The sequence below is a fragment of the Stegostoma tigrinum genome, chromosome 8 (genome assembly GCF_030684315.1).
Source record: "Stegostoma tigrinum isolate sSteTig4 chromosome 8, sSteTig4.hap1, whole genome shotgun sequence".
Lineage (NCBI taxonomy): Eukaryota > Metazoa > Chordata > Chondrichthyes > Orectolobiformes > Stegostomatidae > Stegostoma > Stegostoma tigrinum.
Genome location: NC_081361.1, coordinates 30,824,481 through 30,837,812, shown reverse-complemented (window position 1 = coordinate 30,837,812; position 13,332 = coordinate 30,824,481). Strand labels below are relative to the sequence as shown.

At 39.3% G+C, this 13,332-nt stretch overlaps 1 protein-coding gene across 3 annotated transcripts in view; it reads right to left on the bottom strand.

Annotated features, from left to right (window-relative positions):
* tada1 (transcriptional adaptor 1) overlaps positions 1–13,332 on the bottom strand; it is a 54,066-nt gene that overhangs the window by 23,158 nt on the left and 17,576 nt on the right. Inside the window, exons 4-8 of one of the 3 annotated variants that reach the window (XM_059647768.1) lie at positions 10,309–10,406; positions 9,238–9,447; positions 5,981–6,132; positions 2,767–2,929; positions 1,783–1,819 (exon numbers count right to left, since the gene is read on the bottom strand). In XM_059647768.1, coding sequence (XP_059503751.1) covers positions 1,784–1,819; positions 2,767–2,929; positions 5,981–6,132; positions 9,238–9,447; positions 10,309–10,406 — 659 coding nt within the window. In that variant the 3' untranslated portion in view covers position 1,783. Of the gene's footprint in view, positions 1–1,782; positions 1,820–2,211; positions 2,290–2,766; positions 2,930–5,980; positions 6,133–9,237; positions 9,448–10,308; positions 10,407–13,332 lie in introns of those variants that run through there. The other 2 variants (XM_048539139.2, XM_048539138.2) reach the window with 2 other exon arrangements.

Below are 13,332 nucleotides of genomic sequence, written 5' to 3'. Positions count from 1 at the left end.
CAGCAAGTGTCCCTACCCAAAATGTCAACTTTCCTGCTCCTCAGATGCTGTCTAGCCTGCTGCGTTGTGCCTGACTCCAGCACCTGCAGCTCTTGCTGCCTCTGAGTTAGACGTATTGCTGCTTTTGCTGGGGTAAGCTGAAAAGGTGAAATTGATCAAACTTTAAGAAAAGCGTCCAAGGACTCCAATGTTATGACTGTGAAACAATGCTTCATGAAAGCCACGTAAGTAATCCAGCCAGTTTTGTTGGCACAGTAGGTAGACTAAAGCCCAAAGATAGGCCATCTGCTCCTGTTGGCTATTTTTTCTTCTCTTTTATCTTTATTTCCTTTGGGTCTGGACAGTGGCAGGCAAGGGCGGCAGTAACATCAGGATAAGCCGAACACAGCTCCAGCCCAGCCTGGGGTCTCCCACCAAGTAGCAGGTCCGAGGCTGACAGTCCCAACACAAACTCATAGACTAGGCTAAAGAATCAGTCCGCAGTTGGGCCCAGGTGCCAGAAGGAGGAGAGATAGTGGTTTCCCAGTACAGAGGTCTTGTCCTGGTGTGGTGGAGGTCTCTTCCCCATGTGGAAGTCCTCTTCATCTTCGACACCCAGGTGTTCCAGTGGCCTGGCAGATGGCCTTGTCCAGGAATTGCAGTCTCAGCCCATTGCAGCAGTCTTCTTTGGTAGACACTCCCAGCCTAGAATCCAGCAGCTTGACGCGGTAATCTGGTCATGGAATGGCTCTCATCTCACAATGGCGGTCTTGTCCCAGGTGAATCTTCAGGGTATTCCATCATTCCTTAATCAGCTTTTTTCCCCAAGGCCAGGAACTGTTAAGTGGGTTGTGATGAATTTGGTCTTCATTTACAGAGCTAGCAGGAACTGCCGATGCTGGAGAATCTGAGCTAACAGGGTGTAGAGCTGGGTGAACACAGCAGGCCAAGCAGCATCAGAGGAGCAGGAAAGCCTTCATTTAGCTCTTTTTATTATGAATGACTTCTGTCATTGATGGAGGCGCTGTGGTGGAGTGACTTATAAAACGTTTCAGTGTTCTTTTTCATGGAAAATTTCATGTGACATTAAATTTCTATTCTACTTATTTATCCCTTAACCGTGTTTGTTTTTCCCGCTGTCTTTTGTGCGAATGGGAGCTAAGAAAAAATGTGGTTTGGGTTTAAAGTGCAGGCATTGATCAGTTTACTGTGTTATGTACTTTTCACTCTGCTGAAGTTATTACGTATCTTATAAATAGTTAAGTCTTTTGTTTAAAGTATAGAAGTGGTGCCTGGCAATTAATTATTTGCAAAGACTGGGATTGGTTATTCAAATATCTGGGTAGGAACTCTGAGTGACTATTTGGGGGTCTTCAATAGTTTAATTTTACAGTTTTGTGAATATAGAGGTAGAAAAGCTGATTTGGTTCAGCTATTTTTCTGCATTGCAACAGAGTCACGATCAGGACATCCCTCATGGGAATTCAAGAGACAATCAACAAGAATGAGTTTACACAATAAATGATTAGCAGTGGTACAGCTTGATTAAAAAAAATTAAGAGAAATCAAGGATTAAACTACAAATTACGAACAAATCACTAGACATGGGAAAATGAGTAGAAGGATTCCATTGACAGCCTCCCCAGCAACAAAATCATAACAGAGACATTCACCGTAACATGAACCTGATATATAGTTAAATGAGTTGGGCGACGACTAAAGCAAACAGTTATCCAATGCAGACACAAAAGGATGGAATAGCACACGGAGGAAATAAGCTGCGAGAGAGGGTCTTGTACTCACTTCAGTGTGCAAAATACCACCAATGGCACTTCAATTGCTAAAAATTGAAGATCACAGTTTTACACATGGGAGAATGCTTCCGTGGTCTGTGCTTATAGATGCAAAATTAAAAGCCATTATTTTGCTTCTTTTTAACGTTACATAGCAAAAAGAGCTACATGAGAGATCATTCATCCATATCATTCATGCTTTTTTTGGGATGCCAAAATGGTTGCATTTACGATGGTACATCCAGACACTGAAAACCTCTATCGCAGTAACACTTAGAAATAGAAGCAGTACTAAAGGCAGTACAATGAATTCGCTCAAAAGGGTAGGTTCACCATTAAAGTTTAAAATGAAACGTGCTTCCCACTTAACTGTTTGGTATTTACTGAACATATCTCAAGACTGAAGAGAGATTTTTTAATTGAAATACAGATAACAAACCTTTGTTTTAAATGCTCTAGCTCTCAACTTTTAGTTGTACACCTACTGAACTAAAAGCAACATATTCCGATTGGAAATCTGAAATGAAAAAAAAAGTGCTAGAAATAATCTAACGGCACCAATGGTAAGAGTCAATGTTTTGAATCAAGCATGACTTCTCCAGAACAGGGAGATGGGTAGTTAGCTGCCATATTGCCTGTTTTGAATCTAGACTGGAGAGGTGATCCTTTCTTGGCACAGAACATTTCCATACACTTAAAACACTAACACTGGCTATGCTCCAATCGTTTATGGCAATTTTACAAATGATCAACAGCGTATGTGCCTGTAATACCAAGTAAATGCAACATGCAGTGAGGGAACCTCAAGTGGTTCATGGAACAAATATTTTGCTGAAATCTAGGAAATACAGATTATGGGCAAAACCTTTCAGAAATGGTATTGCCTTTGAACTGTGGCTGTATGTCTAAGTGTTGGAAATTGAATGGGCTCCGGTTAAACAGTGAAAGTCTAAGATTTCAGTTTAGATACAAATGTAGTCTAAATATAATTTACCTGGAGAGCTCCAAAAAGATCATACATGTTGACAGGTGGCAAGGAAGCCAGCATATCTTCACCAGAACAGGCTAGGAGAAGAGCTGCCTGCTGCTCTACATCATCTGATGATATGTGGGATCCTGGATTTGGTCCAGCCGTTGTGGGCATTCCAATAGGAGGACTATGTCAGAGGAATAAATATAAATTAAAATCATATTTATTGGTTTAAAATGTTTTCATAAATACACAGGATACAATTTTGGATTGAAAAATTATGATGTTACTTGACTTGGAACATAAAACAATGTTTTTTTGAAAAGCAGAAATTCAAGTAAATATTTAAAGAAAGAACTACCCAAATCTGCTTACATTGTGTAAGGCTGAAACATCGAAGTTGGTCAGTATCTCTGACACTGTCACAATTGATAAAGTGTAGGGACGAAACACAACTTCGAGCAGCGGGGGAGTTAGCCCATCAGTACCCCCACATGGTTAAGCTCAGTAATGCTCCAGGTCAGTTGTGGTAGCCAGCAATCACAGCCACAAAATATATATGTAGAAACATATTTCACGACATGTAAGTTGTAAAGAAAATAAGGGGTGCCGATCCATACAAGAGTCACCAACAGGTTTGTTAAAATGATGGATTTACAAAATCAATTTCCAACACTTAGACATACAGCCACAGTTCAAAGGCATTACCATTTCTGAAAGGTTTTGCCCATAATCTGTATTTCCTAGATTTCAGCAAAATATTTGTTCCATGAACCACTTGAGGTTCCCTCACTGCATGTTGCATTTACTTGGTCTTGCAGGCACATACGCTGTTGATCATTTGTAAAACAAAATAGTGAGGAAACTGAGAGCCTCAGGGACTGAAAATGTGACCAGCATAGCTAAGTGGGGGAGCAATGAGATTTCTGAAAGGCGAACGGACAAAGCAGCACGGTGGCTAAGTGATTACTGCTGCTGTCTCAGTGCCATGGACCTGGGTTTGATTTCACCCTTAGACAACTGTCTGTGTGGAGTTTGAGTGTTCTCCCCATGATTGCATGGGTTGCCTCTGGGTGCTCCAGTTTCCTCTCCCAGTCCAAAGATATGCAGGTTAGATGGACTGAGCCACGAGACATGTAGGGTCACAGGAGTGGCTGGGTCTGGGTGGGATGTGCTTCAGAGGGTGGGTGTAGGATTCAAATGGGCTGAATGGCCTGCTTCCATGCTGTCGGGATTCGATGGCTCTGTTTTTCTATGGCCCTTTGGGCATTTGGGTATTGTGGTGCTGTAAGAGGTTAGATAAACTATGGAGGAATCTGAACAGAGGGAAGTTATAAATGTGAGACTTTGGAAGACTGGGCACTAATGCAGCTTAACAATTTGACAGATGAGCAGAATTTAATGAGGGGCAAAATGGGAATAGCAGGTTTAAGGATGAGCTGAATTTTATGAAAAACGGGATCCAGCAGGCTTGCCAGGAAAGTAGTGTGTAAGCAAATCAGTCAAAAATAAAATGCTAAACAATTAAATGAACTGCAAATTGAGAACAACGATTATTATTGTACTTCCCCAACTCTCAAGCAGCTAAATGAGTCAACAAACAAGGGGTAAATCTGGCTTTCAAAGTGGAAAACTGACAGTGGGTAGCTTTGCAGAAAAGTACTAAGCCCAAGCTCTTCTGGAAGAGCTGACCTAGCCCATTTCCCATTATTGACCTACTTTGGCTCTAAGGCCAGACTGCCTTTGCAACTAAAGTGTGTCAGATACAGTGGAATACATAATCACTGCAGAACCTAAGTGTGCATCACTGCCCCTTCAAATGACAGAGCAGCAAGTGAGAGAGATGGAAGGGAAGAGGTGATCAGAAGGTTAGGGAGGTTTGGGACAAGCTGACCATAGGAAAGGTAAGGTAAAGGTTGTGTACTAAGTGCCACTGGTAGAGACAGACATGCTCCACAGCAAACTACAATGTAGAGTTTGTAAAAAAAAAAATTATTATTGCTTCAAGTTCTTTGCACTCACTATAAAATGGCACCAATCAGGTCATGTAAGACAATACGTAGATCCCATCTGAAACAATGACAAAGCAGAAGTCCAAACACAAAGTGCTTCTTATATTTACAACAGTAAATTGATTGATTCAGAAGGCAGCAACTCAAACCAGGTGCTCCTGAGATGCTGCTTGGCCTGCTGTGTTCATCCAGCTTCACACTTTGTTATCTTGGATTCTCCAGCATCTGCAGTTCCCATTATCACAACTTAAAACAGATACTTACTGTTCCTGCCCAAGTTTTATCATTTGTTTCAAGCAAACCTTTCCCTCTTAGTGACTTTAAAATGAAATACATAACTCAGCCTATTTTAATAATTTTATTTTTTTTGGATGAGAAGGTAAGCAAGGCATTGGCATAAAAGATCCTATGACACATTTCAAAAGAATGGAGGGGAATATTTCCCATTATTCTGGTCAATAATTATGCCTTAATGTCACTAAACAGGTAAGTTAGTCTTTGATCTCAGTGTACTTGTGAAAGTTTGCCGTACAAAAGTTGGCTGTGGAATTTCCTACACCACATCAATGAGTACATTTCGAAGGACTGTTTTTTAAAAATTCTTTTTAATGGCTTTGAGAAAGTGGTAGTGAACCGTCTTCTTGAACAACTGTAATCTACATGCTGTATGGTGACACACAATGCCATTGGGGGGGAAATCCCACTGATTTCAACCCAGTGATAGCAAAGAAATGGCAATATATTTCTAAGTCAGGATGGTGAGTGGCTTGGAGGGAAACTTTCAGGTGTTGGTGTTTGCATGTGCTACCCTTGTCCTTCTAGATGGAAGTAGTCATGGGTTTGGAAGGTGCTGTCTAAGGATCTTTGGTGAATTGGGTATAAAGCTCTTTAGATCACCCAAAGGTTATGAAAGAAACTATAATAATGCAAGTCTTCTTGCATAATCTTCCACAATGGAACATTGGTTCTTGAGCATCAGTAATAGATTATTTCAACTATATTATTCTGCTAAACTGAGGAATGAATTAAGTGTTTATTTTCATTAAAGAGAAGTGAGAAATAATTTCAGGATTAATAGTCATATCAAAATCTTCCTGTTGCTACGTTACTTTCAGGTTTTCTGTATTTTGCTTTTAACTTTAGGATCAAACCCCGTTTCTGTGCACTACTTCATAGATGTTCTGAGAAGAATGAAAATGTACATACATATCTGACACTGCACTTACCAATCAATAATGTTATTGTAGGCAATGATGCTGTTCTTTAAATATGGCTGGGGATTAACACTACTTCCAAAAGCATATTTAAAATGGCCATCACGTAAACGGTATGACCTCCTCCTGGATATCACAGCCGTCAGAATATCCTTCAGATGATTCTAATGCAAGAAGCACAAAGTCGTGGTAAATGCATTAGTTGAAGATAGAGATATATAAACCACCTACATCCTTTGTAAGCAACACGTAGTTTTGGTTTTCCATTTCTCCTTCAGAATTATTCCTGCTTTTATGTGACGTGTATTCCCATGGGAATTTGTACAAAGTCAGTGACAGATTTTATGGCAGTAAGTCAGAAACAATATTGTATGGCAGTAAGTCAGAAACAATATTGTATATTTAGATAACAGAATCATTTAGAGATTCAGCTACGGACTACTCTGCATCTAATCTGGATGATTGTGTTTGGAAAGGTTTTGCATTAGATTTAAACTGCTAAAGAAATGAATTAGGTAGAATTCTTTTAAAACAAATGACAGATTTTTACATTAGTTAACTAACTAGTTCCTTGTACAGTGTAAAGTAATAAACAGTTCACATCTGCTGTGCAACGCTCTGACACCAAAAAATTCCTAACAACACTATTCCCTTCTCAGCACGTGGAAGCTTTCTAGCCCAACACTTCAACAGTTCCACAGACTTATTGACCTGAGAGAATCACAGTAAGAAATACACCTACAAAGTAGTGAATTGAAGTAACTGTTGTACTTAAAAGCAATTGCCAATTAAATGTATATCTGAACAATTCATACAAAATGTGTGTTTGATCATCGTTCCAAGTGTTGGGCATGTCTTACCTTGCTGTACCAAGAAACTAAGCAAAAGCAGCCAAGGAATTTATCTAACAATTAAACTGGATTGTTTGAGTAGAACCTAAGCCCTTTTGACTGAGTGGAGAGTGCAGCAATAATGCAGCATCAGCTACTTGTTAACATTTACAGCTTAATCACATAATCAATTCACAAAAGTCAATGTGGGTTTCTAAAGGAAAAAAAACTGTCGAATTGCTCTAGCAAAGCAGCAATGAGGCTAATGCTTTTGACGTGGCATACACGGAATTACAGGCATTTGATAAAGGGCCTCACAACACACCGTTGAGGAAAGTTGTAGATTAAGGTATAAAAAGGACACTCGCGATATGAATTCAGAATTGGTTGAGTTACAGAAACAGTAATGTCCAATGAATATTTTTCAGACTGAAGGAAGGTTTGTTGTGGAATTCTGAGGGGTTGAAATTGGGAACTTTGCTTTTCCTCATATATATTTACGATCTGGTTCTTGGTGGGCAGAGGGCAATTTCCAAGTTTGCAAATAACATTAAACTCAGGAGAATTATAAACTGTAATGTGGAATTCCCAAAGGACATTGACAAGTTGGAGGAGTAGGCAGCTGATGACGTTCAATGCAGAGAAGTATGAGGTGATAAACTTTAGTTGGAAGAACACTAAAAGACAATACCAAATGGAGAATACAATTCTAAAGGGGTGTAGGGTGAAGTTGGCAGAACAGGTAGAGAGAGTAGTAAATACCAGTAGCGTTCTTGGCGTTATTACTAGGGGCAGAGAGTACAGGAACAAGGAGATGATGCTGAATTTCCACAAGATGCTTGTTAGACCTCAGCTGGAGTATTGGGTAAAGCTGTGGGTGCCACATTATAAGAGGGATGCAGAATAATTTTAGAGACACCAGATGCGATTTACTGGAATGGTTCCAAGTACAAGAAAATTCAGCTATGTGGATATATTGAAGAAACTGGGGCTGCTCTCTCTGAACAGATGGCTGGGAGGAGATCGGATTGAGTTTTTCAAAATTTTGAGCAGACTGAACAGATAGAAGTTGTTTCCATATGTAAAAAGAAACAAGAATTTGAGGGCACAGATTAATGTGATGTACAAATGAATGCATTTCGCATCAAGGGTGATGTGAAAACAAAACCTTTTCACACCGCAAGTTGTTAGGGTATGGAACGTACGGCACAGAAATGTGGTGGAGGTAGGTTCAGTTGAGGCATTCAAGAGGGTTTTGGATTTTTTTGGACAGTATGATGGCCAGGGGTATGGGGAAAGACAGGAGATTGGCACTCGATAATACAGCTGGAGCAAACATGATGGTCTAAATGACCTCCTCCTACATCAAATTATTAATTGTGTGATTAATTGCAGTACATCTCATTGAACCCTAAACTGGTGGCAAATAGAAGTGTAGTGCATGTGAGTCAATGGTTAATGTATTTGCTTGAGTCACAAAGGTCATGAGTTCAAACTTCTGAGTTGAAGTTTAAAATTCAGACCAGCAGTGAATGCAGTACTGAGAGAGAGGTGCACTGTCAGAGGCATTATGGTTTGACTGAGACATTAAATTTAGAGCTTATCCACTCACTCAAATAGTTATAAATTATCCCAATCTACGATTTCAGTGAAGAACAGGGTGGTTTTCCCCAACAAGCTGGTAGATGTTTATTCCTCAAGTAACATTACATAAAAAAAAGGTCACGATCATTTTACCATTCTTTACAAATTCCAGGGCACAAATTAGTGGCTAGATTTCCTGTGTTCCAACAGGGACTCCAACTCAAAAATCAGTTCATTGATGGCAAATTGTTAGTGGCTGTACTGAGGTCATGAAAGGTAACATTTAAATTCAACAAAGTGTGGAGCTGGATGAACACAGCAGGCCAAGCAGCATCTCAGGAGCACAAAAGCCGATGTTTTGGGCCTGGACCCTTCAGCAAACACATCATCCAGCTCCACACTTTGTTATCTTGGATTCTCCAGCATCTGCAGTTCCCATTATCTCTGACTTAAATTCAACACTAAATTTAAAAAGTGTGGTGAAATGCACGTTAATGGCCAATCAATGCAACAAATGGATGTATAAATTGCATTATTTCAACATTTGGATGAAGGGATTTGATGCATGGGCAGCAGGGATTAAATTTACAGAAGGCAAAACAAAGGAAGGCCAGGGATATGTTGGAACAGTCTATTCTGACGGCAACACAGAATGAGGGTTTCAACAGCAGATGAAACTGAAACAGGAACAATTGGCATCATTACCGGGTGGATGTAAGCCGTTTTAGTGATTGCGCAGAAGTAATTGAAAATTTATCTTGAAATTAAATATCTACTCTGATCAAGGAGCTACACACCAGAGGACTATTACAGCAGAAAAAGAAAACAAAACACAGGCCAATTTCATAGCAGTACCTCCACAGCATGCACCACTGCTGTCACTGCATCTTCAGATACATTGTCCAGTCCACATTCATAAGCTGTTACTATCATCCGACCTTCAAGCTGGCCTCTTGTGGGAAGCACCATTGTGTGAGTGCAAAATTTTACATCATCATCTTCTTGCGGATCCTTTGCGACAAAGTGCTGTGCTCCTGATAAAGGATTTTGTGCTTGAAAACGATGCTGGAGGAAAACACATACACGACACACGAAGTTAAATTACGCATTGCCACTTAATAGTATTTATAAAGCATAAAAACCCTCAATCAAAAAGAATTTTTACACATACAAAAGTTGAAAGATTGGTTCTTTTGAGCAAACAGTAGCAGAGATCATTCTACGATCATTTTATTTTTGGTTTCACTTTTAAGAGATTTTCATATCGTCTTAAAGCTGTTTATTTTGTTACTCAGACAGATACAATAACAAGAAATAGAGCTTGGACCATCTATTACATTAATAATGGAGGCTATTAGAAGAATCTCTCTTCAAACTGTACACAGTCAACGTCATTATAACTTTAAGAAAGTAAGTCAGGTTTGTTTTTAAACCTACAAACTACATTATAAAGTTAACTCAACCGGAGAAGTGAAAGAAAAAAAGTTTATGGCAATAATAATTAGGTCAGGGAACAATTTTAGTTTTTAAATATGGTCACTTAAAATAACAAGTATTGGAAAATGTCACATTATAAAGATTTTCCCAAAAAAAAGGTGAAAATGCATGTGCAAATGATAAATTATGATTGATAGAAATAAACACAGCACAACAAAACACTACATCCAGGAGTTCACCTTGGTACTCAACAGATAAACCCTCTGCTCATTGCTGTTTCTTGTTATGCCTAACTATTGTATTTTGCTGCCCTGACTAAGCCACTGAATTGCATTGCTTTAGAGCTTCTTCCAAAGATAAAACAAAAGGCAAAAAAAAAGAACAATACAAAATAAATGTTTACCACAAGGAATAACCCTTAGGATTTTCATTAAATACACAGCAGACCAAACCGGGGACAGCAAGTTACTAAGGTTGAAAATAACTCACTTCAAATTTTGCACGTAGAGAAGGAAACTTTTTCTTATTTTTAGGTTTACTTGATTTGGCAGTAGATGGACTAGTCCACAGTAGAGAAGTGCCACTTTCTATAACAAGAAAAATAGAAAAGAAACAAATTCACTTGTCAAGGAAGATAGGTGGCAATATTGCATGTAATGACTCAACTTGTCTTGCAGGTCACTTTACAAGTTATGAGCAATCACTTCAAAACAATCTAAAAGGGGAAGAATGTATAAAACATGTACTTTCACCACATGATTTTATCAATTGTTAGGAAACTTCTGCCGCACTTGCTTTGCAAAAACATCTTGGGGAAGGGAGATACAGCTGTTTCAGGCTTAGAGCTTGTTGTGTTGCTCAGCATGTTTCTTCCTATCAAGTACTCCACCCATGAGGACAAGGACTCAGGTTGAGTCATAAGCCAAATGATTGGGAACAAGTTCAGTCTTAATCATTTCTCTCTACTATCAAAGATCCTGGAGGAGGAAAATCTTGAAGAATTTCAGTTTCCTTGCAAAGTTCTTCACTTCTCCATTTCGATGGCTCAAATGTCTTATTTTCAAGCACAGTAGTAATTCACCACACTAGCCAACCAGGAATTCTATTTAGAAAGGGAAAGGGTAGACAAGCAGAAATAGTTTTATTTAAATTCAATCTTCAATAAAGTTTAGTTGAGATAGCTTTGTTTACCAGATTTATTTCCAATTTCACTGTTGTCTGCTCAATTCCCTTGCTCTTAAACATGGAGGACATACACTGATACAAAGACCCCTGTTCAGGACGAGCAAACTGGAATTAAAATTGCTGTTAACTACAGGAGAATCTTTTAAATTGGTAAACTAAGCATTCAGTTTTGCCTGGATAACAGAAAGGTCATCTTGGATAATTATGATATTTCTGATATAGTGACAACTGAGTATCAATTTTATTTTTCTGATTAAAAGCTAAACAGACAAGCTAAGACATTGAGAGTAAATTCCACCCTTCATGAAATCAAAATGAGATTTTTATGTCGTCAATCTGAAAAGAAAACAATGCATTTCTACAACTGACTTGGGGCGACCTACTTTTGAAATTATGCACTGCACAGCTGGGAGTGAACAATGGCAATTTCAGAGCTGATCAGCATATGTTTGATTTTAATACTTATAAAACTTATAAATCTTAATTAATTTTAAATAAGTCTAATACAGAAGGAGGAGGGTTGATTTTATGTTTTTAACTGAGGTCCGTCTCTTGATTAAATTTTTAATGTAAAAGTTGTTAATTTATCCGAGAGCAATGTCTTTTGAGCAGTGAAACTGTTAATTTTTTGAGAAAGCACTGTATTTCTTTTTTGGTTGTTTCAGGTCTGTGGATAAGGTGCAAAGATGGCTTATATTGGTGTGCTCTTCCTGTTGGATGTGGGGAGCAGCAATTAGAAGCAATGAGGAATTTACAGAAGTCTGGGGGTGTGATGGATGGCAGTTTCAGGAAGGTAAAAGGAAACCTCAGATACAGTGAGGTTACTGAGTTACCAAAAGATAGGAGAGGTAGGCAGGAGTTTCCTGTGGCTACCCCATCTCAAACAAGCATGTTGTTTTGGAACTGCAGGGGAGATGGCTTCCCAGGGGGATACAGCACTGACAGCCACGTTTCTGGTACCAAGACTGGGTCTACTGTAATGGCGGCTGTGTCGGCTTCCAAGCAATTAATTGTGATAGGGGACTCCTTAGTCAGGAGCACACTCAGGCATTTCTATGACCAACAGCGAGGCAACAGAATGGTGCGTTGCCTCCCTGGTGCCAGGGTCAAGGATATCACGAGAGGGCACAGAACATTCTTAAGGGGAGAGTGACCAGCAGAAGGTCATTGTACATGTTGGTATCAATGACACATGAAAAGGGATGACGTTCTGCAGACAGAACATAGAAAATTAGGCAGGAGGTTAAAAGTAGGTCTTCAAGGGTAGTACTGTCTGGATAATTCTCAGTGTCATGTGTTAGTAGAGTGGGAATAGGAGAATAGGGCAGACGAATGCGTGGCTGAGCAGCTGATGCAGGAGGCAGAGATTTACATTTTTGGATCTCTGGGGCCTCTCTGGGGGGTAGAAGTGATCAGTATAAGGGTGGGTTGCACCTGAGCTGGAAGGAGAAAGAAATAAAATCTAGAGAACATGGAGAAATAAACTTCCATATTTTAAAAACCATTCATGTTACCAAAGAGGACATTTGGGAGGTCTTAGAGAATATAAAGGTGGCGACATGTCCAGGGTCTGATCTAATGTATCCCAGAACATTGTAGGAAGTAAGAAAGAAGATTAAGAGACCCCTTGCAGAAATATGTGCATCATCTATAACTATAGGCAAGATGCCTGATGACTAGAAGGTGGCTAATGTTGTTCCTTTTTTTAAGAAAGATTGTAAGGAGAAACCAGGGAACTAAAGACCTGTGATCACCTTACTGGAACTGTACTACAGATCCCCCAGTAGTCAGTGAAAAATTGAAAAGCAAATATGTAAAGGATACCTCAGATATCTGTAAAAACAGTAGGGTTGTAATGGTAGGGGATCATAACTTCACAAATATAGACTCGGACTACCATTGTGTGAAGAGCTTGGATGGAGAAGAATTCATTAAGTGTGTACAAGAAATTTATTCAATACATAGATGAATTGACCAGAGTAAGAGCAAAACTTGACCTTATCTTGGGAACTAAGGTCGGACATGTGACCAAGGTGTCAGTGGAGGAGCATTTTGGGGCCAGTGATCATTATTCTCTTAGTTTTAAAATAGTTACAGAAAAGGATAGACCTGATCTAAAAGTTAAAGCTCTAAATGGGAGTAAGGCCAATTCACGCAGGAATTTTCAAACGTTGATTGGTAGAGGCTATTTACAAATAAAGGGACCGTTGGAAAGTGAGATCCATCATTAACGAGAGTTCAGAGACAGTTTATTCCTGTTAGTGCAAAGGGTAAGGCTGATGGGTGTAGGGAATGCTGGAAGACTAGAGAAATTGAGGCTCTGGTCAA